Source organism: Panulirus ornatus, chromosome 55 (genome assembly GCF_036320965.1).
Source record: "Panulirus ornatus isolate Po-2019 chromosome 55, ASM3632096v1, whole genome shotgun sequence".
NCBI classification, from domain to species: domain Eukaryota; kingdom Metazoa; phylum Arthropoda; class Malacostraca; order Decapoda; family Palinuridae; genus Panulirus; species Panulirus ornatus.
Window position 1 is genome coordinate 14,709,532 of NC_092278.1, and position 25,325 is coordinate 14,734,856.

Here is a 25,325-nt window from a genome sequence, read left to right on the forward strand (position 1 = left end):
ACATACATATACATAAATGCCCATACATGCACATATACATATTAACATTACATACACAGACATATACATATATACACATGTACATATTCATACTTGCTTGCCTTCATCCACTCCTGGCATTACCCCACCCCACAGGAAACAGCATTGCTACCCCCTGCTTCAGCAAGGTAGTGCCAGGAAAAGACAAAAAAGGCCACATTTGTCCACACTCAGTTTCTAGCTGTCATGTGTAATGCACCAAAACCACAGCTTCCTATCCACATATAGGTCCCACAGACCTTTCTATGGTTTACCCCAGACATTTCACATGCCCTGTTTCTGTCCATTGACAGTACGTTGACCCTGGTATACTACATCATTCCAATTCACTCTATTCCTTGCATGCCTCTCACCCTCCTGTATGTTCAAGCCCCAATCACTCAAAACCTTTTTTACTCCATCCTTCCACCTCCAATTTGGTCTCCTGCTTCTCCTTGTTCCCTTCACCTCTGACACATATTTTCTCTTTGTCAATCTTTCCTCACTTATTCTCTCTATATATCCAAACTATTTCAACTCACCCTCTTCAACTCTCTCAACCACACTCTTTTTATTTCTACACACCTCTCTTACTCTTTCATTACTTAATCGATCAAACCACCTCACGCCACATATTGTCCTCAAACATTTCATTTCCAACACATCCACCTTCCTTCATACAACCCTATCTATAGCCCATGCCTTGCAACCAAATAATATTGTTGGGACTACTACTCCTTCAAACATACCTATTTATGCTCCCCGATAATGTTCTCTCCTTCCACACATTCTTCATCGCTCCCAAAACCTTTGTCCTCACCCCCACCCTGTGACTCACTTCCACTTCCATGGTTCTACTCGTTGCCAAATCCACTCCAAGATATCTAAAACACTTCACTTCAATGCATTGAAACCACAGCTCCCTCTCCACATCCAGGTCCCACAGACCTTTCCATGGTTTACCCTAGACATTTCACATGCCCTGGTTCAGTCAATTGACAGCATGTCGACCCTGGTATACCACATCATTCCGATTTACTCTATTCCTTTTCTTTCTTTACTTATTTCCTGTTGATGATTTGTGATTTTGAAGATTAGGAAAATTTCAAAATATATACCTGTCATTTGTGAACAGTGAAATAAATGAAGATTAATGAACCCCAAAGTCAACATCATTCTTATTATTGTGTAAATCATTCTGATTTCACTTCCTGTTGGCCCCATTTCTTGAAACAAATTACAGAAATCTTCTATATCAAGGTATTTTGACTTAAGCATTCCGTTATTGCAGGGTAACTGAAATAAAGCCATTCAAAACATTGTTATTATTTAAAGAGCACATGATGCAGTACAGTACAAATACCTGCTTTTGAAGAATTGCACGTATCAGCTTGTAAGAAATGATACATAATGTACATATACTGACTTTTCAAGTTATACAAAACTGTGTTCCCTTATATAAACTCACTCATACCTAGTGACATCAGAAGAACAGTCTGAGTGATGGCTAATATTTACAGTGACATAAGGGCATCATGAGAAAGGGACAAGTTTCAACAGGTGTTTGTAATGTCAGGGGCTATCACTCAGCTGCCTTGATGCTGAGCTCTGTGTTACCTACAACTGACTTTGAGAAAACTATTAAATACATTCTTATTACATGCATGAAGTACAATAGCCACATCAGACTTTACAGACACCCATTGTATTACAGTTTATCTGGATACTGCAGGCCAAAGATGTATTTATGTGCATCAACAAGGAAAAGAATCCTTAATGAAGCTGACACCAGGATCAACAAATGCCAAGAGCCTTATCCATCCTGTTCACAGTAAATTCATCAAAATGGGGAGATGGAGGAAATTTTACTTTTTAAAAACTGCCACAATAGCATTCATGTTTACAGAACAGCTGGACTACAGATCAATTCATAGCAATATCTCTCACACCTAATTTACAAAATACTTTCTATCATTCAGAGATGGACTTTTGAGCTTAAAGAATTAGCAAATGTAAAACATTTCCTGCATTTTGATAATGATTTCAGATTTACAAGTTCTGGCAGGCACAGGACGTCACTGTTCAAAATGAGAGATAAGGTTGACGTTTGAGGGCTACAGAGATGTAGAGGATGCAACCATCTTCATTAACTACCAACTCCTTAGTTGTCCTTACTCATGGTTGAGAAAACATTTGATGCAAGTTAATTTACATTTCCTATAGTTTGGTGAAGACTTTCATTTTTTTTTTCTGGTATACACAGCTATTAGTAAAGTAACATCTGTGCATTCAGTCCTACTTGCAGAAACAAGTGTACATTGTATTCTTATAAAATACTGTACATGTGAAATTATCAGGATTTAAGAACTGAAGGGAAACCATTATTTCTACTGAAAATCTTCAAATGAAAATCAAACTGTAAAACAAAGTTATGATTTTGTATCTTACCTGTTCACTACAAATATATTTAACTACAAAATTAGGGCATTGTACATTCTTGCCCTTTAGAGTCTGTTATAGACATATTCTAATTAAGTTTAACAGACCCAACATCTATTTAAAGGGACTTTGCTGTTCTCTCAGTCGTAAACCTTACTCTCTTTGTACGGTTCCAGCACACTAATTATGAAATACTCCAGGTAGATGCATAAAATAAATGGTGAAGCATAGTTTTGAGTAGCACTACTTGGATGTTTCATGGAGTATGAGTATATGCTCACAAGTTCAATACTGTTTACATACATATTTCTACAGTCATCACTGAAAATCATTGGGATATGTTCATAATAAAAAAAAAAGCACCAAATGACAATCTAGCTTTTATACATCTTTCTCCCTCACACAAGTACATATCAGCAGAAAACATATTCATCTTCCATATGAATGGAGAAATGACTGATCTTTGGTTTTGCGAGGAGCAGTCATTAAATTACAAATAAATTCAACTAAACAAACATACACTATCTGTGCTTGTTGTCAAACTCATGGCAGTGTTATAAATACTACTGAAAAAAATTCATTAACCTGGTTACATAGTCTAATCACAAGTATTCGCACGCACTTCAACTACAATAAAAAGTTAAAGGTATTTTTGAGCTTAATGATATTCAGATAGGGATATAAAAAGACTAGCATTAGGAGTTCCATTTCAAGGACTAACAAGGGATGTGCATCCATAACTGATAAGTGATCAAGAATTTAGCAAATCAAGAAAAAAACAATTAAACCAATTCTGATCTCTTTATATATATTCAACATCTTTAGTAAGTTGTATTCAATAAAATATGCAAGTCTTCTTATACTGACTGGAAGAAAACTAAACACTCATAAAAAGACTTAAGATCTTCAATGAATGATATAAAACCTATGGTACAAAAGTTTTACGTTTATCAATTCTTAAAAGAACAATAAATCAAATCCATGGAGTTTCCATCCTGTGTCCTTTCAATGAGTTAACGCCTAAGTCACATTATAATTATAAACAAGCTTATCATCGGTACACTCCATGTTTAACTCAGTGAACAGTGTTATCAGGCTAGCAGAATATATCAATAAAAAGGTCAGAAGTGACCTTTCTGAGTATGTGGCTGGTAAAATAGGAAAGTTGCTTGTGCTACACTTTAGATAAGTGCTTTGTTCAATGCTAGAGATGCCAATTTAGTATTTCATACGGAGAATGTTCGTCCAAAGAACTTGCTCCTATCACTGAGGAAACATGACTGTTTGCTAAAAAACAGGAAAGATAAAGTTGCACCTGAAATTAATAGAAGCAGTATGACCAGCTGGCTATAAGACATACATCATAATATGACTGAATGCTGTTTAGATATGACAGACAAAATTTTATTACTGTAGACAACTAACTAGACACATGAAAAAACATACCCATGTGAAAATCAGCATTTCATTTGAAGCATTACCATTTTATAACATGGTATTGATTAGGTTTGTATGATCAAATATAAATTTTTCTCAAATGCCATCTTGTATGAGCCTATGTGCAAAGGAATTTTTCCAAGGATCTCTTATTACTCTTGACACTTGAGGACTCTGACTTGCTTTCATTGCCACCTGGGGTCTTACAACCTGAAAAAATCCTACCTTATTATTGGTGAATGTATGAAACAAAAATTAATTTCAAACAGTCAATTGGCTGATTTTTTTCTGGGGGAACTGAACATAATTTCAGGGCATGCACATCATGCATCTTTACTGAACTAGATGCTGATAGTAGTTTTTTAATTATCATTCAAGCTGGCATTGATTAATAAGGATTTTAAATGGCAATAATAAGATTACTTCAGAATTGGCATCTCCATGTGTGGTAGATGTTGAGCATGGGAATGCAACAAAAATTAATGAATCATATGAAGCTAAAATGTGGGGAGTTCTTAAATTTACTTGAGAAGGATTATCACACACCAATCGATGTTGATGCAACAAGAAACAGTCTTTCATGCCGCTTCTACTCTTCTTTCAGAAGTATGCTTATAGCAATCCTAAACTTACTTAAATGAAATGCAACTTTTACTTTCTTTTTTAAGAAAATTCTGCTATGAAAAGCAAATTACTCTGTAGATATCATGCTTTTCATAAAGCCACAGACTACTGCTGTCCCAATAGGGTTATTAATATAACAATTTACCAAATAACATTTTCAAAATATATCTGGCTTATAATCTCTATTTCACTAATAGGGAAATAAGCTTTGTTGAAGCTTTTATAAGATTATAGCTATCCAAATGAAATATGGGACATCCTTCCTACAAGAAGAATAAAAATTAACATAACAGCAGCACTTACATCAATGTACATTACATCACATTATCACTACAATGATCAACTACCCAATGGGGTCTGAAGACTTCTGCCTGAATCATTTCAGTCACTCAGGATTAACATCATACATTCTGGCAACCAAAACACAAGTGAGGGGTGGAGAGCTCAGTAATTAACCAATCACTGAATACAGGACTGTTAAGATGGCCAGACATGTTGCTAGCATTCCTGTACAAGTGAACCAGCAGTAGCAGTAAGGTTCTTGCATGATAAAGAGCATTTAGAATAACTTAACCTAAAATCAATGAAAATATTCATGATAACATACTACAAGCTGAAAAAAGTTTTGACTATAGGTATTATATAATATGGTTTGACATGAAATAGCTTCCATGATTAAGATAAAACCAGTTTCATAGGCAGTGACTGAGAAACCTAATGTCATAAACATATTACAAGCTGAAAAATGTTATGACTATAGGTATCATAAAGTGTAGTTTAATGAACTAATTCACAGGCAGTGATAAAGAAAGCTACTGTCATAAACATGGAACAATCATGGAAAGATACATCTGGTAATATGATCTCTAAGGATAAACACAGAGTATAAAAAATTACGTATATATAGAGACAAAGTGATAACAATGACTAAAAATCCCAGAACCTGCTTGGGAGGTTTTGCAAGGACAACCCTTTTTTAAAACAAGAAAAATAATATATATAATGGGAATATATGGATAAAAAGACATGCCAGGAAGAGAACAGTTGTATCAAGACAGCTTAAGACCTTCAATAATGCCTGTTATTAAAGTGTAGCTATGTAAAATCTCTTACAATGCAGCAACATTCCTGTTACATATTAAAGAAAGACATGTGGCATAATTGTGCTGTGCTACTGTATTCTCCCTGTTTTCTTTTTGAGCTTTTCAGAGTCAGCACTACTAACAACTTGAGCTAGTTCTTAGTTCAAGAAAGGAGCAAGAAACAAGGGTTTAATTGTTGGCAATATGAGCACAAAGATCAAATTCCAAAATGAAACCACAGTTTTTGGGTCACTTTCTAATTTCTCTTGGAATGTTTTAAACCTTGACTTTCATTTTCACTGAACATGCACTGGATGACTGTTAACCACACACTAAACACTTTACTGCCTTCGTTCCACCAGGTGACAGTATATGTTCAAGAACCACTATCTTAAGCAGACATAAAGATATTCTTCACAGTATTTCACTTTTCTCACTAATATTATTGATTCTCATAAAATAAACTTTTAAGCCAATTATTCGTAAATCTTACAAGGATCATACATCATTTGCCAATTCTGGAACTGCAAGACTAGCTGCAATAAACTAAACAAACACAACACATGACCACTGCACAAAAGGATTAAACATCTCTATATTGGTAAAAGCTTGAAATAATGGTCAAAGCTTTACCCCTTCCATATCAACCAATATCTATTGAAAGACTTCAAGCTATACTCAAGTCCCACAACAAGAGGTACATGTACAATGCCTGCAAACTACAGCCAAGCCCTGCTCCAGCAGGCAGGTAAGACAAAGCTACTCTGGTAACTCTGGAATACACACATGCATTCACACACACACGCATTCACTCACACACACACTCATACGTACACACACAAACACACACATACACACTTGCTAAATAGTATCACAAGTACAGTTCAGGATTATACAATTTTTATTAGTATTTTCTCTGAACAAAATTACATGCTATAATGTATATAGAAAGTATTGTGGTTCAGGTTCGTACATGTAGAGAGGAGGATCTCTGTCACATATTACTTGTCACTAAACCTCAACTAAAATCTTGGATTTTAGTTATGCTATTGACTGGAAGTTTTTTTTTTATCTGAAGAACCTTAAAATGCATATTTGCAGACTGTGGGCTAATGCATAGTCACCCGTGTAAGTCTTGGTGGCTCAGGTGGGGTTGGTGGTGGCTGTGAGCCTCCTGTTTCATCTTCACTTTCGGTGAGTGGTGCCAGCTGTGTGTGTTCAGGAGGTAACATGGTGGTGTGAGTAGAATCTGACTGCATTGTTCCATTGTCACCAGTTGGGTATGCCTTGCGTTGAAGACTTTGAATGTACTCCTAAAAAATAAGCAATAATGAGGTGTAAAAATACAAATTATGCCTTTATTTCAACTATTTTAAATGAAAGCTTCCTTTATCATGATTGGCTAGAGATATAAAAACAATGATTATCCTCCTCTTAGAATAACATTTAAAGATTTTTTTATGTTGAGCTAAAATTCACATTAAGGGTGTTAATTGGTATGGCTTGGATGCTCATAATTATCACTATTTTATGATAAACTTTTTTCATATATTCAGTGCAATCATTGTTTTTCTTTAAGTCTAATCCACCTATAAATATTAATGTTTGTTTGAAGATTTACTTCAGATAAAATGAATACAATACTGTATTCCTCTTTCAAAATTCAAGGTGAGTTTTATGTCTATTAAAAGGCTTGCTCTCAGGAAGAATATCTCTTAATAGTCAACACTTTTCAAAGCAATGCAAAAGCATAGGGAGATAAAGCATTACCTTACCTTAATTATATTCATTTACAATACTGACATCAATATCCTGAATAGTGTATGGATATCTTGAGCTTGGCTTGAGATTCCCTTTATAAAACCTTGTAGTAAACAGTAAAACACAACATGAAAAAAGGAAACTTTCAATAAAAACTAAAAGGTAACTAAAAATACAAAAGAGAAACTACAAAAAACATATCAGTTATTATATATAAAGCTTGTGCAGATGCATTTCCTAAAGCTACTACTAGGACTACCGCTACATAAAGTGTATGAAAGTTCAAACTTATAAGGTACAAGAAAATGTCGAAAACAACACCAAAACAATTAAGCCCCTAATAGATTTGTTTACATAACATGCTTTTTAAGTTTTCATTAAAGCAGGATGAATTATGTTTACAATCATAATTAGCAAAATGTTCTTCATTAGAATATGATGTATAAAAGTTTTAAAATATATCAGTGTTTTGGTTTTAAATGGCCAAAATTTTAAAGAGTATCAAAAACATTAAATAATTCTCTAAACTTTGAAGTATATGAATATTCATGTATGATCTTTGTGAACAGTGTAATAATAATAAGGAAAATTAAGTCCTCAAGAACTTATGACTCCAGATGGAATAAAAGGAAAATGTATGCAGTGGTAGGTGTACTACATAGCTCAGTATCACAGCACAGGATGAGGTTGGTAGCAAAAAATATGAAGAAATGCTTACGAAATATGAAATTGTCATGGAATAACTATAATAACTAAGGTAATACATATAGCTTTGGTCTAATACACTTCATCCAAAGTGCCACACTAAGCCACTAAAGTGAATGCTATAGCAAATAAAGCATAAAAAAGGAGATTTGATTAAAGAGAGAAACTCAAAAGTTAGGCAGAATAGTTATTTCAAGTGGGAATCTTTCAGCATAGCCAAGAATATTTTCTTTAAACTCACACAAATGCTGAAGGAAGATGGCCTGTACCTCATCAAGGAAGTTCACATAGACTGGAGGAGGCAGAAGGCAGTAAACAGGACGTAAACAAGACGAACAACATTGCATACCTGAACACTCGCATTAGACGCCACAACCATCAGTTAGTCCCACCACCGCGAATCCGCCAGACAGACACTGCTAAGCCTCGCTAACAGTGGTATATCTGAGATCGGACACTGGCATATTCACCTGGCTGATGATGTCCCCGTGAGCAGTACGAACTTGATACAAATACCGGTATTTCTTCTGGCGCATCTCAGCCCGGGCCTCTCGACTCCGCATGCGCTGGAGGTTCACACTTCGAGATTTTTTGGAGGGCACCACTGAAAATACAAATATCATTGAATAATGATGTACCTTACCTTACTTTCTTGCTTCAGGACCCCCATCTCTGAAAGTGCTCAGGAAATTGGCCACATCCAATGGGTAGAACCAATGATCAAGAGGTGTAGAAAAATTGTGTATTTGTGGAATAAGTGTTGGACACCTGAAGTGTAGGTGTTCAGAGCCTTTAGTGTGGAGGTTGCATCACGGGCATGAGGGGTCTTGTAATATGTTGAATCGATATTTGTAATGCTAAAGAGATAGATGGTGTCTAGAACATACATGAGAAAGTGTAACTCATTTGTGTTAGGGGAATTTGTTTCAAACTAATGTAAGTCTAGCAGATAGGAGTTTAAGGTTAGGCTGGAAGAGGGATGACTATATAGTAATTACCTATTTGTACTGTATGGGGAGGGAGTTTTACATTCATGGGGCCCCATCTCTTTATCATTCTCTACTATCATACAGCCTCTTATATTTATGTATGCTGTCTGCTCCATCCCCAGTCAATCTGCACCGTTATACCATAGTATTATTTCTTTACATCCTCATTAGTAATTTTCTTGATCTCATGTTATGTCCTCTGGCTGCTCTATTCCCACATCTCTTGAGGAATTGTCAAATGTCTACATTGTCAATCTTTTTGAAATTCAGAGGTTGTGATCAGGTTACCCCTTACTCTTCTCTCTTCCAAGGTGGGTAAATTTACATCCTCCAGCCTTTCCCTGTTGCTTAACTCACTTAATCCTGGTACCATCTTTGTTGCCATCCTCTAGATCTTCTCCATGAACTCTTTATTCTTCTTTAAGTGTAGTTACCTGAAAGGCATATTCTAGTTTTGCCTTATGTAGGATATAAATAGCTGGCTAATTACTTCCTTATCCATATACTTGAAAGGTATTTTGATATTTGCCAGCAGACAGTTTGTTTCCTTAACTATTCTTCGAATATGGAACTCTGGTGACATCTTAAGGATGATTCTGCTCCCTAAGTCCTCACACACACAGTCCTGAAGCTTAGTACCTGCTGGGTAATAATAATATTGAAACCATCTTTGGTTCTGTCCCGCCCTCATTACTATACATTTGCTCAGGTTGATTTGCATCAAGATGTCAGAACAACTTTGGAGTAGTTGACCATTCAGGGTTATTTATGTCTGTCATAGTTTAAGAGGATGGGAGAAGACTTCTGCGGTGATGCAATTCTTTGAGTGGGCCAGTGTTCTAACTGTATGAATGTGCTACATATCTGTTTCTTGATAAAACATTTCCTTAAGTATTTATTCTCATTAATGGTCACTTGCTAGGATGGAAAGAGAATTTTTCTTCTCAGTTTTCTTAATTGGAATGATTACACATTAATATGGCAAGAAAGGGACTAGTTTAGTATGCATAACAAATCATATTATTTGGGAAGATTTCACATGGTGAAAGAAAAATTTTACTCTTCCATCACAGAACAATTCAATGACTGATATATATTCTTATATGTGATTAAACTGACTTACACTGCTGATGATAGATGCCTCTCCCTGTGATCCTCCACTGTGTAAGGCTGCCCACCACCACCATAAATGGCCAGACTCCTAAGATCATCCAAGAGAACCAGCATGGACGTTCACTCTCCACTGCTTTCAGTCGATCCTCAAACCAGTGAACCATCAAGAACTGGAAAAGCAAATATCTTGCCGGTTGGTTTAAGTAAACGACAATAATACGAATAATGCAGTCAAAATAATGGGTCACATCTGAAACTCATAAACTTCAAATGTATCAACAGAAATCATTAACAAAAACATAGCTCTTCAAAATCAATATTTTTGCAAGGCATAAGATTACAGGCCCCTTATTCCTAATGAAGAGCAAGATAAGATATGTGTAGCCTGATTTAAAGAATGTGGTAGAAATCTAACCAATATGCATATAAAAGTGGGAAGAAAACGGTAAGCTCAAAACATCTGTGTAATAAGACCAAGTAAACAGTGACCCGGAAAAGTATTTTCTATTGTCATAAAAGAAGCAGAGTTTTTCAAAATAACTCTACATTTCTTTCAAGTAGTGGCCTCTGTTATCCTGGTCAAAATGACCATTGTGTCCTAGAGATCCATAGCTATCCTTCTCAGTGGTTTAATACAAATTTCAAAATGCAGTACAACCACATGTTGCCTTCTTTCATGTTCCATTTCTTTTATTATCAACTTATGAACCTTGGCCACAAGGTCTACTTCACCATCCAGGTGCATCTTCATCTCATGGACTGCAAGCAAAGTTGCAACTATTTTATTATCAACACCCAAGTTAGCTAGTAGAAGTCTTATGATCTATGGTCTTTTGGTAATGGGGTTTATTACAAAATTGTATAAAGATGTACTGCACCATGATTGAAGTGTGTTATGAAAAATCTGCTGATCATCTTGCCTAAACTGAAGAAACAGCTTATTAAGTTATACACACACACACACACACACACACACACACAGTCCTGGACATGGACACACAGACCTATGTGGTGTTGCAGTTAGTGCTACTGATTGTCAAGCATGCACAGGCTGCCAAGGATCAAACTCGCATAGGTTTGCCTAGTCACAGCAGCTGGTCCACAGTCCACCCAGTGGTTCTTCCTTCTCTATAGGCTGGTCAGTAAAATGGATACCTAGCATAGGTATGTGTGAGAATGTTCAAGAAATGGGGTCCCACAAATGTAAAACTCCCACCCTGTTGAGTACAAATATGTAATTACACACACACACACACACACACACACACACACACACACAGTCCTGGACATGGACACACAGACCTCTGTGGTGTAGCAGTTAGTGTTATTAATTGTCAAGCATGCACAGGCTGCCTAGGATCAAACTTGCATGGGTTTGCCTAGTCACAGCAGCTGGTCCACAGTCCATCCAGTGGTTCTTCCTTCTCTATAGGCTGGTCGGTAAAATGGATACCTAGCATAGGTGTGTGCGAGAATGCTCAAGAAATGGGACACCACAAATGTAAAACAAGAACAGACAACGATTGGCCTCACTTGATCACATCCCAATCAGACCAACCAAGCCCTAAAGACCTTTCTACAGTTCCCTCTGGCAGATTATCATACCCTGGTTCAGCCTATTGACTCCTCACAGTGTCCTCAAGTATTTCATTTCCAACACATTCACCCTCTTCCATACTTTATCATCTAAGGCCCATGCCTTGTATTCATACAACACCATCAGGACTACTATACCATGAAATATACCTATCTTTACTCTAACAGACAGTGACCTGTCTTTACATACATTTGTCAATGCATTCAGAACCTTTGCTCCCTCACCCACCCTACAGCTTACTTCAGGTCACATACTTCCATTCACTGCCATGTCCACTCCCATTATCTAAAACTCTTCCTCCAAGTTCTCTCTGTTCAAACTTACACTCCAAATAAGCCCTCTCCAATGCTACATGTAATAACCTAATAACATTTACTCCCAATCATGGAAGCCAGGTCCTGTAGTTTATCACTCAATTCTGGTACCAGTGCTGTGTCATTAGCAAACAGAAGCTGATTCACCTCCTAAGCCCCAAAGCACCACAGACTATGGACCTGCTCATCTCCCCAAAACCCTCATATTTATCTCCCTCACTACCCAATCCAAAAACAGCTTAAACAGCCATGGAGAGATCACACATCCCAGTTACAGACCTACCTTCACATGGAACCACTCACACTCCTCTCTTCTTACTTTCACACACACCTTCCTCTCTTGATAATAGCTCATTATTTTTAGTAACTTTGGTCCCACACCATATATTGGTAACATCTCCCTATAGCATTTTTACCAAACCTATCATATGCTTTCCCCAGATCCATGAAATACATTTAAATACATTTCCTTAAATATTTCTTACAAAAAATTCTTCAAAGTAACACCTGATGTACACAACCTCTAACACCACTGAAACCACACTGTTCATCATCAGTGTGATGACCTGCACATGCCTCCACATTTTCAGTCACCACTCTCCCATTCAACTTACCAGATACACTCAGAATTATAGTCCTGTAGTTGGAGAAATTATCTTTTCATACTTGAGTGCCATTTCCCAAGGAAGAGCAGAGAACATATCTCAATCATTTGCACTTCTTCCATGTAAGTACCATGCATAAGCCTCTCTTTTATCTTTCATAGGCAACTTTACTTCATCCCATTTTATCATTCACTGCCAACTTTACTTCATCCCATTTTATCATTCACTGGAAACTTCATCCCATTTTGTCATTCACTGGCAACTTTACTTCATCCCATCACTCACTACCCTTTCTAAGTAGCTCATCTCCCATCTTTCGCATGCCATATGCCATCACTGATTTTCTAGATACTTATCATTCCTTACCCACTAACCCTAATTTCATTTACTCTCTCTTGCCATTCTACACTCAATCTCCCCAGTTGTTTCTTCCCACAAGTGTCTTTTCTAAGCTCACTTACTCTCACCACTCTCTTCTTCCCAACTTGTTTCCTCAGACATCACACCAACTACCCTTATCAGCATGTTTTCACCCAAAAATCTTTCTTTTACACATCTATCAAATAATAAGAAATCCAATATATATATATATATATATATAATATATATATATATATATATATATATATATATATATATATATATATATATATATATATAAAGGTATTAAGAATATATGGTGTGGGAGGCAAGTTGTTAGAAGCAGTGAAAAGTTTTTATCGAGGATGTAAGGCATGTGTACGTGTAGGAAGAGAGGAAAGTGATTGGTTCTCAGTGAATGTAGGTTTGCGGCAGGGGTGTGTGATGTTTCCATGGTTGTTTAATTTGTTTATGGATGGGGTTGTTAGGAAGGTGTATGCAAGAGTTTTAGAAAGAGGGGCAAGTATGCAGTCTGTTGTGGATGAGAGAGCGTGGGAAGTGAGTCAGTTGTTGTTCGCTGATGATACAGCGCTGGTGGCTGATTCATGTGAGAAACTGCAGAAGCTGGTAACTGAGTTTGGTAAAGTGTGCAAGAGAAGAAAGTTGAAAGTAAATGTGAATAAGAGCAAGGTTATTAGGTACAGTAGGGTTGAGGATCAAGTAAATTGGGAGGTAAGTTTGAATGGAGGAAAACTGGAGGAAGTGAAGTGTTTTAGATATCTGGGAGTGGATTTGGCATCAGATGGAACCATGGAAGTGGAAGTGAATCATAGGGTGGGGGAGGGAGCGAAAATTCTGGGAGCGTTGAAGAGTGTGTGGAAGTCGAGAACATTATCTTGGAAAGCAAAAATGGGTGTGTTTGAAGGAATAGTGGTTCCAACAAAGTTGTATGGTTGCGAGGCGTGGGCTATGGATAGAGTTGTGTGCAGGAGGATGGATGTGCTGGAAATGAGATGTTTGTGGACAATATGTGGTGTGAGGTGGTTTGATCGAGTAAGTAATAATAGGGTAAGAGAGATGTGTGGTAATTAAAAGAGAGTGGTTGAGAGAGCAGAAGAGGGTGTTTTTAAATGGTTTGGTCACATGGAGAGAATGAGTGAGGAAAGATTGACAAAGGGGATATATGTGTCAGAGTTGGAGGGAACGAAGAGAAGTGGGAGACCAAATTGGAGGTGGAAAGATGGGAGTGAAAAAGATTTTGAGTGATCGGGGCCTGAACATGCAGGAGGGTGAAAGACGTGCAAGGAATAGAGTGAATTGGAACAATGTGGTATACCGGGGCCGACGTACTGTCAATGGATTGAACCAGGGCATGTGAAGCGTCTGGGGTAAACCATGGAAAGTTCTGTGGGGCCTGGATGTGGAAAGGGAGCTGTGGTTTCGGTGCATTATTACATGACAGCTAGAGACTGAGTGTGAACGAATGGGGCCTTTGGTGTCTTCCTAGCGCTACCTCACACACATGAGGGGGAGGGGGTTGTTATTACATGTGTGGCGAGGTGGCAATGGGAATGAATAAAGGCAGACAGTATGAATTAGGTACATGTGTATATATGTATATGTCTCTGTGTGTATATATATGTATACGTTGAGATGTGTAGGTATGTATATTTGCATGTGTGGATGTGTATGTATATACATATGTATGTGGGTGAGTTGGGCCATTCTTTTGTCTGTTTCCTTGCGCTACCTCACTAACGCAGGAGACAGCGACAAAGCAAAATAATAATAATAATAATATTTTTATTTATTTTGCTTTGTCGCTGTCTCTCCATGTGACCAAACCATTTCAAAACACCCTCTTCTACTCTCTCAACCACACTCTTTTTATTTCTACACATCTCTCTTACCCTGACATTACTTACTCGATCAAACCACCTCACACCACATATTGTCCTCAAACATCTCATTTCCAGCACATCCACCCTCCTGCACACAACTCTATCCATAGCCCACGCCTCGCAACCTTACAACATTGTTGGAACCACTATTCCTTCAAACATACCCATTTTAGCTTTCCGAGATAATGTCCTCGGCTTCCAAACATTCTACAAGGCTCCCAGAATTTTCGCCCCCTCCCCCACCCTATGATTCACTTCCGCTTCCATGGTTCCATCCGATGCCAGATCCACTCCCAGATGTCTAAAACACTTTACTTCCTCCAGTTTTTCTCCACTCAAACTTACCTCCCAATTGACTTGACCCTCAACCCTACTGTACCTAATAACCTTGCTCTTATTCACATTTACTCTCAACTTTCTTCTTTCACACTTTACCAAACTCAGTCACCAGCTTCTGCAGTTTCTCACATGAATCAGCCACCAGCGCTGTATCATCAGCGAACAACAACTGACTCACTTCCCAAGCTCTCTCATCTACAACAGACTGCATACTTGCCCCTCTTTCCAAAACTCTGGCATTCACCTCCCTAACAACCCCATCCATTAACAAATTAAACAACCATGGAGACATCACACACCCCTGCTGCAAACCTACATTCACTGAGAACAAATCACTTTCCTCTCTTCCTACACGTACACATGCCTTACATCCTCAATAAAAACTTTTCACTGCCTCTAACAACTTGCCTCCCACACCATATATTCTTAATACCTTCCACAGAGCATCTCTATCAACTCTATCATATGCCTTCTCCAGATCCATAAATGCTACATACAAATCCATTTGCTTTTCTAAGTATTTCTCACATACATTCTTCAAAGCAAACACCTGATCCACACATCCTCTACCACTTCTGAAACCACACTGCTCTTCCCCAATCTGATGCTCTGTACATGCCTTCACCCTCTCAATCAATACCCTCCCATATAATTTACCAGGAATACTCAACAAACTTATACCTCTGTAATTTGAGCACTCACTCTTATCCCCTTTGCCTTTGTACAATGGCACTATGCAAGCATTCCGCCAATCCTCAGGCACCTTACCATGAATCATACATACATTAAATAACCTTACCAACCAGTCAACAATACAGTCACCCCCTTTTTTTAATAAATTCTATTGCAATACCATCCAAACCTGCTGCCTTGCTGGCTTTCATCTTCCGCAAAGCCAGGATCAAAATCGGGACCCCTGTGCAAGAGGCAGGAATGCTAACCGCTAGGCTATGCACCTGGCTAATCAGAAATAACTTCGAAAAATAAGTACTCGAATACCCTTCGTCCCACATTGGTGAGCAACGGGGTTTACACCGGTTATTTCCCAACAGGCGAAAATAGCCAGCAGATAGCATTTTACCAAACCTAACTGTACAACGCACTTTATTAAGATATATATGGAGAAAAAGAGGGCAAATGACAGTTGGGGTGAGAGAGTATAAAAAGATGCTTTGGAAGGAAGTAAAAAAAGTGCGTAAGACAAGGGAACAAATGGGAACTTCATTGAAGGGGGCTAATGGGGAGGTGATAACAAGTAGTGGTGATGTGAGAAGATGCAGTGAGTATTGTAAAGGTTTGTTCAATGTGTTTGATGATAGAGTGGCAGATATAGGGTGTTTTGGTCGAGATGGTGTGCAAAGTGAGAGGGTTAGGAAAAATGATTTGGTAAATAGAGAAGAGGTAATAAAAGCTTTGCGGAAGATGGAAGCTGGCAAGGCAGCGAGTTTGGATGGTATTACAGTGGAATTTATTAAAAAAGGGGGTGACTGCATTGTTGACTGGTTGGTAAGGTTATTTAATGTATGTATGATTCACGGTGACGTGCCTGAGGATTGGTGGAATGCTTGCATAGTGCCACTGTACAAAGGCAAAGGGGACAAAGGTGAGTGCTCAAATTACAGAGCTATAAGTTTGCTGAGTAAGAGTTGGGTAAGAGTGATGTGTGGTAATAAAAAGAGTGTGGTTGAGAGAGCAGAAGAGGGTGTTTTGAAATGGTTAGGTCACATGGAGAGAAATGAGTGAGGAAAGATTGACAAAGAGGATATATGTGTCAGAGGTGGAGGGAATGAGGAGAAGTGGGAGACCAAATTGGAGGTGGAAAGATGGAGTGAAAAAGATCTTGAGTGATCGGGGCCTGAACATGCAGGAGGGTGAAAGGCGTGCAAGAAATAGAGTGAATTGGAAGGATGTGGTATACCAGGGTTGACGTGCTGTCAATGGATTGAACCAGGGCATGTGAAGCGTCTGGGGTAAACCATGGAAAGTTCTGAGGGGCCTGGATGTGGAAAGGGAGCTGTGGTTTTGGTGCATTATTACATGACAGCTAGAGACTTAGTGTGAACGAATGGGGCCTTTGTTTTCTTTTCCTAGGGCTACTTCGCACACATGAGGGGGGAGGGGGTTGTTATTTCATGTGTGTCGAGGTGGCGATGGGAATGAATAAAGGCAGACAGTATGAAGTATGACGTGTTTATATGTATATGTCTGTGTGTGTATATATATGTATACATTGAGATGTATCGGTATGTATATTTGCGTGTGTGGACGTGTATGTATATACATGTTTATGTGGGTGGGTTGGGCCATTCTTTTGTCTGTTACCTTGCGCTACCTCGCTAACACGGGAGACAACGACAAAGCAAAATAAATAAATAAATTTATGTTCCTATGAGTCCATGGGGAAAATGAAACACGATAAGTTCCCAAGTGCACTTTCGTGTAATAATCACATCATCAGGGGAGACACAAGAGAGAAATACAAGTCAATTGATATACATGTGGTGAAAGTTAGTGAGCTTGAAAAGGAGACTTGTTTGAGGAAGTACCAGGAGAGACTGAGTGCAAAATGGAAAAAGGTGAGAGCAAAGGACATAAGGGGAGTGGGGAAGGAATGGGATGTATTTAGGGAAGCAGTGATGGCTTGCGCAAAAGATGCTTGTGACATGAGAAAGGTGGGAGGTGGGCAGATTAGAAAGGGTAGTGTGTGGTGGGATGAAGAAACAAGATTGTTAGTGAAAGGGAAGAGAGAGGCATTTGTACAATTTTTGCAAGGAAGAAGTGCAAATGACTTAGATGATATATAAAATAAAGCAGCAGGAGGTCAAGAGAAAGGTGTAAGAAGTGAAAAAGAGAGCAAATGAGAGTTGGGGTGAGAGAGTATCATTAAATTTTAGGCTGAATAAAAATATATTTTGGAAGAAGGTAAATATAGTGCGTAAGACAAGAGAACAATTGGGAACATCGGTGAAGGGGGCTAATGGGGAGGTAATATCAAGTAGTGATGAAGTGAGAAGGAGATGGAAAGAGTATTTTGAAGGTTTGTTGAATGTGTCTCATGACAGAGTGGCAGATATAGGTGTTTTGGTTGAGGTGGTGGGCGAAGTGAGAGGGTGAGGGAGAATGGTTTGATAAACAGAGATGAGGCAGTGAAAGCCTAGTGGAAGATGAAAGCTGGCAAGGTGGTAGGTTTGGATGGTATTGCAGTGTAATTTATTAAAAAAGGGGGTGACTGTGTTGTTGACTGGATGGTTAGGATATTCAATGTATTTATGGTTCATAGTGAAATGCCTGAGGATTGGCATAATGCATGCATAGTGCCACTGTACAAAGGCAAAGGGGATAAAGGAGGGTGTTCAAATTACAGTTTTTGAGTATTCCTGGAAAATGATATGGGAGGGTATTGATTGAGAAGGTAAAGGCATGTACAGAGCATCAGATTGGGGAAGAACAGTGTGGTTTCAGAAGTGGTGGGGAAGAACAGTGTGGTTTCAGAAGTGGTAGAGGATGTGTGGATCAGGTGTTTGCTTTGAAGAATGTATGTGAGAAATACTTAGAAAAACAGACGAATTTGTATGTAGCATTTATGGATCTGGAGATGGCATATGATAGGGTTAATAGAGATGCTTTGTGGAAGGTATTAAGAATATATGGTGTAGGAGGCAAGTTGTTAGAAGCAGTGAAAAGTTTTTATCGAGGATGTAAGGAATGTGTACGTGTAAGAAGAGAGGAAAGTGATTGGTTCTCAGTGAATATTGGTTTGTGGCAGGGGTGCATGATGTCTCCATGGTTGTTTAATTTGTTTATGGATGGGGTTGTTAGGGACGTGATTGCAAGAGTTTTGAAAAGAGGGACAAGTATGCAGTCTGTTATGGATGAGAGAGCTTGGGAAGTGAGTCAGTTGTTGTTCGCTGATGATACAGCATTGGTGGCTGATTCGGGTGAGAAACTGCAGAAGCTGGTGACTGAGTTTGGTAAAGTGTGTGTAAGAAGAAAGCTGAGAGTAAATGTGAATAAGAGCAAGGTTATTAGGTACAGTAGGGTTGAGGGACAAGTCAATTGGGAGGTAAGTTTGAATGAAGAAAAACTGGAGGAAGTGAAGTGTTTTAGATATCTAGGAATGGATTTGGCAGCAGATGGAACCATGGAAGCGGAAGTGAATAATAGGGTGAGGGAGGGGGTGAAAGTTCTGGGAGCGTTGAAAAATGTGTGGAAGTCGAGAACGTTATCTTGGAAAGCAAAAATGGGTATGTTTGAAGGAATAGTGGTTCCAACAATGATATATGGTTGCGAGGCGTGGGCTATAGATAGAGTTGTGTGCAGGAGGGTGGAGGTGCTGGAAATGAGATGTTTGAGGACAATATGTGGTGTGAGGTGGTTTGATCGAGTAAGTAATGAAAAGGTAAGAGAGATGTGTGGTGGTAAAAAGAGTGTGGTTGAGAGAGCAGAAGAGGGTGTTTTGAAATGGTTTGGTTACATGGAGAGAATGAAAGAGGAAAGATTGACAAAGAGGATGTATGTGTCAGAGGTGGAGGGAACGAGAAGTGGGAGACCAAATTGGAGGTGGAAAGATGGAGTGAAAAAGATTTTGAGTGATCAGGGCCTAAACATGCAGGAGGGTGAAAGGAGTGGAGTGCAAGGAATAGAGTGAATTCAAACGATGTGGTATACCGGGGGACGATGTGCTGTCAGTGGATTCAACCAGGGCATGTGAAGCATCTGGGCTAAACCATTGAAAGTTCTGTGGGGCTTAGATGTGGGAAGGGAGCTGTGGTTTTGGTACATTATACATGACAGCTAGAGACTGAGTGTGAATGAATGTGGCCTTTGCTGTCTTTTCCTAGCACTACCACATGCACATGTGGGGGGAGGGGGTTGGTATTTCATTATGTGGTGGGGTGGTGACGGGAATGAGTAAGGGGAGACAGTATGAAGTATGTACATGTGTATATATGTATATGTCTGTGTGTGTATACATATGTATACGTTGAGATGTATAGGTATGTATATGTGTGTGTATGGACGTGTATGTATATACATGTTTATGTGGGTGGGTTAGGCCATTGTCTGTTCCCTTGCGCTACCTCGCTAACGCGGGAGACAGCGACAAAGCAAATAAAAAAATTAAAAATGTGTATATATGTATATGTCAGTGTATGTATATGTATGTATACATTGAAATGTATAGGAATATACATGTGTGTGTGTGTATATCATTGTGTATGTGGGTGGGTTCTGCCATTGTTTTGTCTATTTCCTTGAGATACCTTCCTGATGTGGGAAACTGTGATTAAGTATAACGAAAAAAAAATGGCCCAACCCACCCACATACACGTGTATATACATAAACGTCCACACACGCATATATACATACCTGTACATTTCAACGTATACTTTCATATATATATATATTCAATTCCCATCTATAACCCTCCCACACATGAAATGACATTATCCTCCCCCTGCACACATGCAAGGCAGCGCTAGGAAAAGACAACAAAGGCCACATTTGTTCACACTCAGACTCTAGCTGTCATGTATAATGCACCGAAACCACAGCTCTCTTTCCACATCCAGGCCTCACACAACTTTTAATGGTTTACCCCAGACGCTTCACATGCCCTGGTTCAATCCATTGACAGCACATCGACCCCGGTATACCACATCATTCCAATTCACTCTATTTCTTGCACACTTTTCATCCTCCTGCATGTTCAGGCCCTGATTGCTCAAAATCTTTTTCACTCCATCCTTCCACCTCCAATTTGGTCTCCGATTTCTCCTTGTTCCCTCCACCTCTGACATATATATCCTCTTTGTCAATCTTTCCTCAATCATTCTCTCCATATGACCAAACCATTTCAAAACACCCTCTTCTGCTCTCTCAACCACACTCTTTTTATTACCACACATCTCTCTTACCGTTTCATTACTTCCTTGATCAAACCACCTCACACCACATATTGTCCTCAAACATCTCATTTCCAACACATCCATCCTCCTCCGCACAACCCTAACTATCGCCCATGCCTCACAACCATATAACATTGTTGGAACCACTATTCCTTCAAAAATACCCATTTTTCCTCTCCGAGATAACGTTCTTGCCTTCCACACATTCTTCAATGCTCCCAGAACCTTTGCCCCCTCCCCCACCCTGTGACTCACTTCCGCTTCCATGGTTCCATCCGCTGCCAAATCCACTCCCAGATATCTAAAAGACTTCACTTCCTCCAGTTTTTCTCCATTCAAACTTAACTCCCAATTTACTAGTCCCTCAACCCTACTGAACCTAATAACCCTGCTCTTATTCACATATACTCTCACCTTTCTTCTTTCACACACTTTACCAAACTCAGTCACCAGCTTCTGCAGTTTCTCACCCAAATCAGCCACCAGCACTTCATGGTTAAGTGCCAGAGGATTGGTGGTATGCATGTATAGTGTCATTTTACAAAGGCAAAGGGGATAAAGGTGAGTGATCAAATTACAGAGTTGAGTATTCCTGGGAAATTATATGGGAGGGTATTGACTGAGAGGGTGAAGGCATGTACAGAGCACCAGATTGGGGAGGAGCAGTGTGGTAGAAGTGGTAGAGCATGTGTGGATCAGGTGTTTGCTATGAAGAATGCATGTGAGAAATACTTAGAAAAGCAGATGGATTTGTATGTAGCATTTATGGATCTGGAGAAGGCATATGATAAAGTTGATCAAGATGCTCTGTGGAAGGTATTAAGAGTATATTGTGTGGGAGGTAAGTTGCTAGAAGCAGTGAAAAGTTTTTATCCAGGTTCTAAGGCATGTGTACAAGTAGGAAGAGAGGAAATTGAGTGGTTCCGAGTGAATGTCGGTTTGTGGAAGGGGTGTGTGATGTCTCCATGGCTGTTTAATTCATTTATGGATGGGGTTGTTAGGGAGGTGAATGCAAGAGTTTTGGAGAGAGGGGCAAGTATGCAGTCTGTTGTACATGAGAGGGCTTGGGAAGTGAGTCAGTTATTGTTCGCTGATGATACAGCAGCAATATCTACTTATTTATTTATTCATTATACTTTGTCACTGCCGCCTGCGTTAGCGAGGTAGCGCAAGGAAACAGACGAAAAAATGGTCCAACCCAGCCACATACACATGTATATACATATACTTCCTCACACATACATACCTATATATCTCAATGTATACATATATATACACACAAAGACATATACATACATATATTTATCTATTCATTGATTTATTTATTTTACTTTGTCGCTGTCTCCCACGTTAGCGAGGTAGCTCAAGGGAGCAGACGAAAGAATGGCCCAACCAACCCACATACACACATATATACCTACACGTCCACACATGCAAATATACATACCGATACATCTCAACGTATACATATATATACACACACAGACATATACAAATATAAACATGTACATAATTCATACTGTCTGCCTTTATTTGTTCCCATAGCCACCCCTCCACACATGAAATAACAACCCCCTCCCCCCACATGTGCGCGTGGTAGCGCTAGGAAAAGACAACAAAGGCCACATTTGAAAAAACTCAGTCTCTAGCTATCATGTATAATGCACCGAAACCTCAGCTCCTTTTCCACACCCAGGCCCCACAGAACTTTCCATGGCTTATCCCAGACACTTCACATGCCCTGGTTCAATCCATTAACAACACATTGACCCCGGTATACCACATCATTCTAATTCAATCTATTCCTTGCACGCCTTTCACCCTCCTGCATGTTCAGGCCCCGATCACTAAAATCTTTTTCACTCCATCTTTCCACCTCCAATTTGGGCTCCCACTTCTCCTTGTTCCCTCCACCTCTGACATATATATCCTCTTTGTCAATCTCTCCTCACTCATTCTCTCCATGTGACCAAACCATTACAAAACACCCTCTTCTGCTCTCTCAACCACACTCTTTTTATTACCACACATCTCTCTTACCCTTTCATTACTTACTCGATCAAACCACCTCACACGACATATTGTCCTCAAATATATCATTTACAGCACATCCACCCTCCTCCACACAACTCTATCTATAGCCCACGCCTCGCAACCATATAACATTGTTGGAACCACTATTCCTTCAAACATACCCATTTTTGCTTTCCAAGATAAGGTTCTTCCACACATTTTTCAACGCTCCTAGAACTTTCGCCCCCTCCCCCACCCTATGATTCAATTCCACTTCCATGGTTCCATCCACCGCGAAATCCACTCCCAGATATCTAAAACACTTCACTTCCTCCAGTTTTTCTCCATTCAAACTTACCTTCCAAATGACTTGTCCCTCAACCCTACTGTACCTAATAACCTTGCTCTTATTCACATTTACTCTCAGCTTTCTTCTTACACACACTTTACCAAACTCAGTCACCAGCTTCTGCAGTTTCTCACATGAATCAGCCACCAGCGCTGTATCATCAGCAAACAACAACTGACTCACTTCCCAAGCTCTCTCATCCACAACAGACTGCATACTTGCCCCTATTTCCAAAACTCTTGCATTCACCTCCCTAACAACCCCATCCATAAACAAATCAAACAACCGTGGAGACATTATGCATCCCTTCCGCAAACCAACATTTACTGAGAACCAATCACTTTCCTCTCCCTAAATGTACACATGCCTTACATCCTCGATAAAAACTTTTCACTGCTTCTAACAACTTACCTCCCACACCATATATTCTTAATACCTTCCACAGAGCATCTCTATCAACTCTATCATATGCCTTCTCCAGATCCATAAATGCTACATACGAATCCATTTGCTTTTCCAAGTATTTCTCATATACATTTTTAAAAGCAAACACCTGGTCCACACATCCTCTACCACTTCTGAAACCACACTGCTCTTCCCAAACTAATGCTCTGTTCATGCCTTCACCCTCTCAATCAATACCCTCCCATATAATTTACCAGGAATACTCAACAAACTTATACCTCTGTAATTTGAGCACTCACTCTTATCCCCTTTGCCTTTGTACAATGGCACTATGCACGCATTCCGCCAATCCTCAGGCACTTCACCATGAGTCATACATACATTAAATAACCTTAGCAATCAGTCAACAGTACAGTCACCCCCTTTTTTAATAAATTCCACTGCAATACTATCAAAACCTTCTTCCTTGCTAGCTTTCATCTTCCACAAAGCTTTCACTACTTCTTCTCTGTTTACCATATCATTCTCACTTTGCACACCATCTCGACCAAAACACCCTATATCTGCCACTCTTTCATCAAACACATTCAACAAACCTTCAAAAAACTCACTCCATCTCTTTCTCACATCACCACTACCTGTTATCACCTCCCCATTTTCCCGCTTCACTGAAGTTCCCATTTGTTCCCTTGTCTTATGCACTTTATTTACCTCCTTCCAAAACATCTTTTTATTCTCCCTAAAATCTAATGATACTCTCTCACCCCAACTCTCATTTGCCCTCTTTTTTTGCCTCTTGCACCTTTCTCTTCACTTCCTGCCTCTTTCTTTTATACATCTCCCAGTCATTTCCATTATTTCCCTGCAAATATTGTACAAATGCCTCTCTCTTCTCTTTCACTGATAATCTTACTTCTTCATCCCACCACTCACTACCCTTTCTAATCAGCCCACCTCCTACACTTCTCATGCCATAAGCATCTTTTGCACAAGCCATCCTGCTTCCCTAAATACATCCCATTCCTACCCCACTCCCCTTGCATCCTTTGTTCTCACCTTTTTTCCATTCTGTACTCAGTCTCTCCTGGTACTTCCTCGCACAAATATCCTTCCCAAGCTCACATACTCTCACCACTCTCTTCACCCCAACATTCTCTCTTCTTTTCTGAAAACCTTTACAAATCTTCACCTTCGCCTCCACAAGATAATGATGATCAGAGATCCCTAGAGTTTACTTTCTTACACTCTATCACATACTCCCACCACTGCTGTTTCAGGAGTGGTGCTACTCCTTCCCTTGCTCTTGTCCTCTCACTAATCCCTGACTTTACTCCCAAGACATTCCCAAACCACTCTTCCCCTTT

At 39.3% G+C, this 25,325-nt stretch overlaps 1 protein-coding gene and 1 long non-coding RNA gene across 8 annotated transcripts in view; one reads left to right on the forward strand and one right to left on the reverse strand.

Moving 5' to 3' along the window:
* The window catches only part of LOC139765467 (uncharacterized), a 58,365-nt gene that overhangs the window by 23,569 nt on the left and 9,471 nt on the right, over positions 1-25,325 (forward strand). Inside the window, exon 3 of one of the 2 annotated variants that reach the window (XR_011716665.1) lies at positions 2,066-2,330. The exons of the other annotated variant lie outside the window; for it this stretch is intronic. This is a non-coding gene — a long non-coding RNA (uncharacterized lncRNA). Of the gene's footprint in view, positions 1-2,065; positions 2,331-25,325 lie in introns of those variants that run through there. 2 annotated transcript variants of the gene reach the window in all.
* The window catches only part of LOC139765466 (transmembrane protein 198), a 653,673-nt gene continuing 629,676 nt past the window's right edge, over positions 1,329-25,325 (reverse strand). For 5 of the 6 annotated variants that reach the window (XM_071692843.1, XM_071692844.1, XM_071692845.1 and 2 more), the window contains 3 exons: positions 10,179-10,338; positions 8,537-8,670; positions 1,329-6,913 (listed from right to left, as the gene is read on the reverse strand). In XM_071692843.1, the coding sequence (XP_071548944.1) occupies positions 6,710-6,913; positions 8,537-8,670; positions 10,179-10,338 (498 nt within the window). In that variant the 3' untranslated portion in view covers positions 1,329-6,709. Of the gene's footprint in view, positions 6,914-8,415; positions 8,671-10,178; positions 10,339-25,325 lie in introns of all 6 variants that reach the window. The other variant, XR_011716663.1, reaches the window with a different exon arrangement.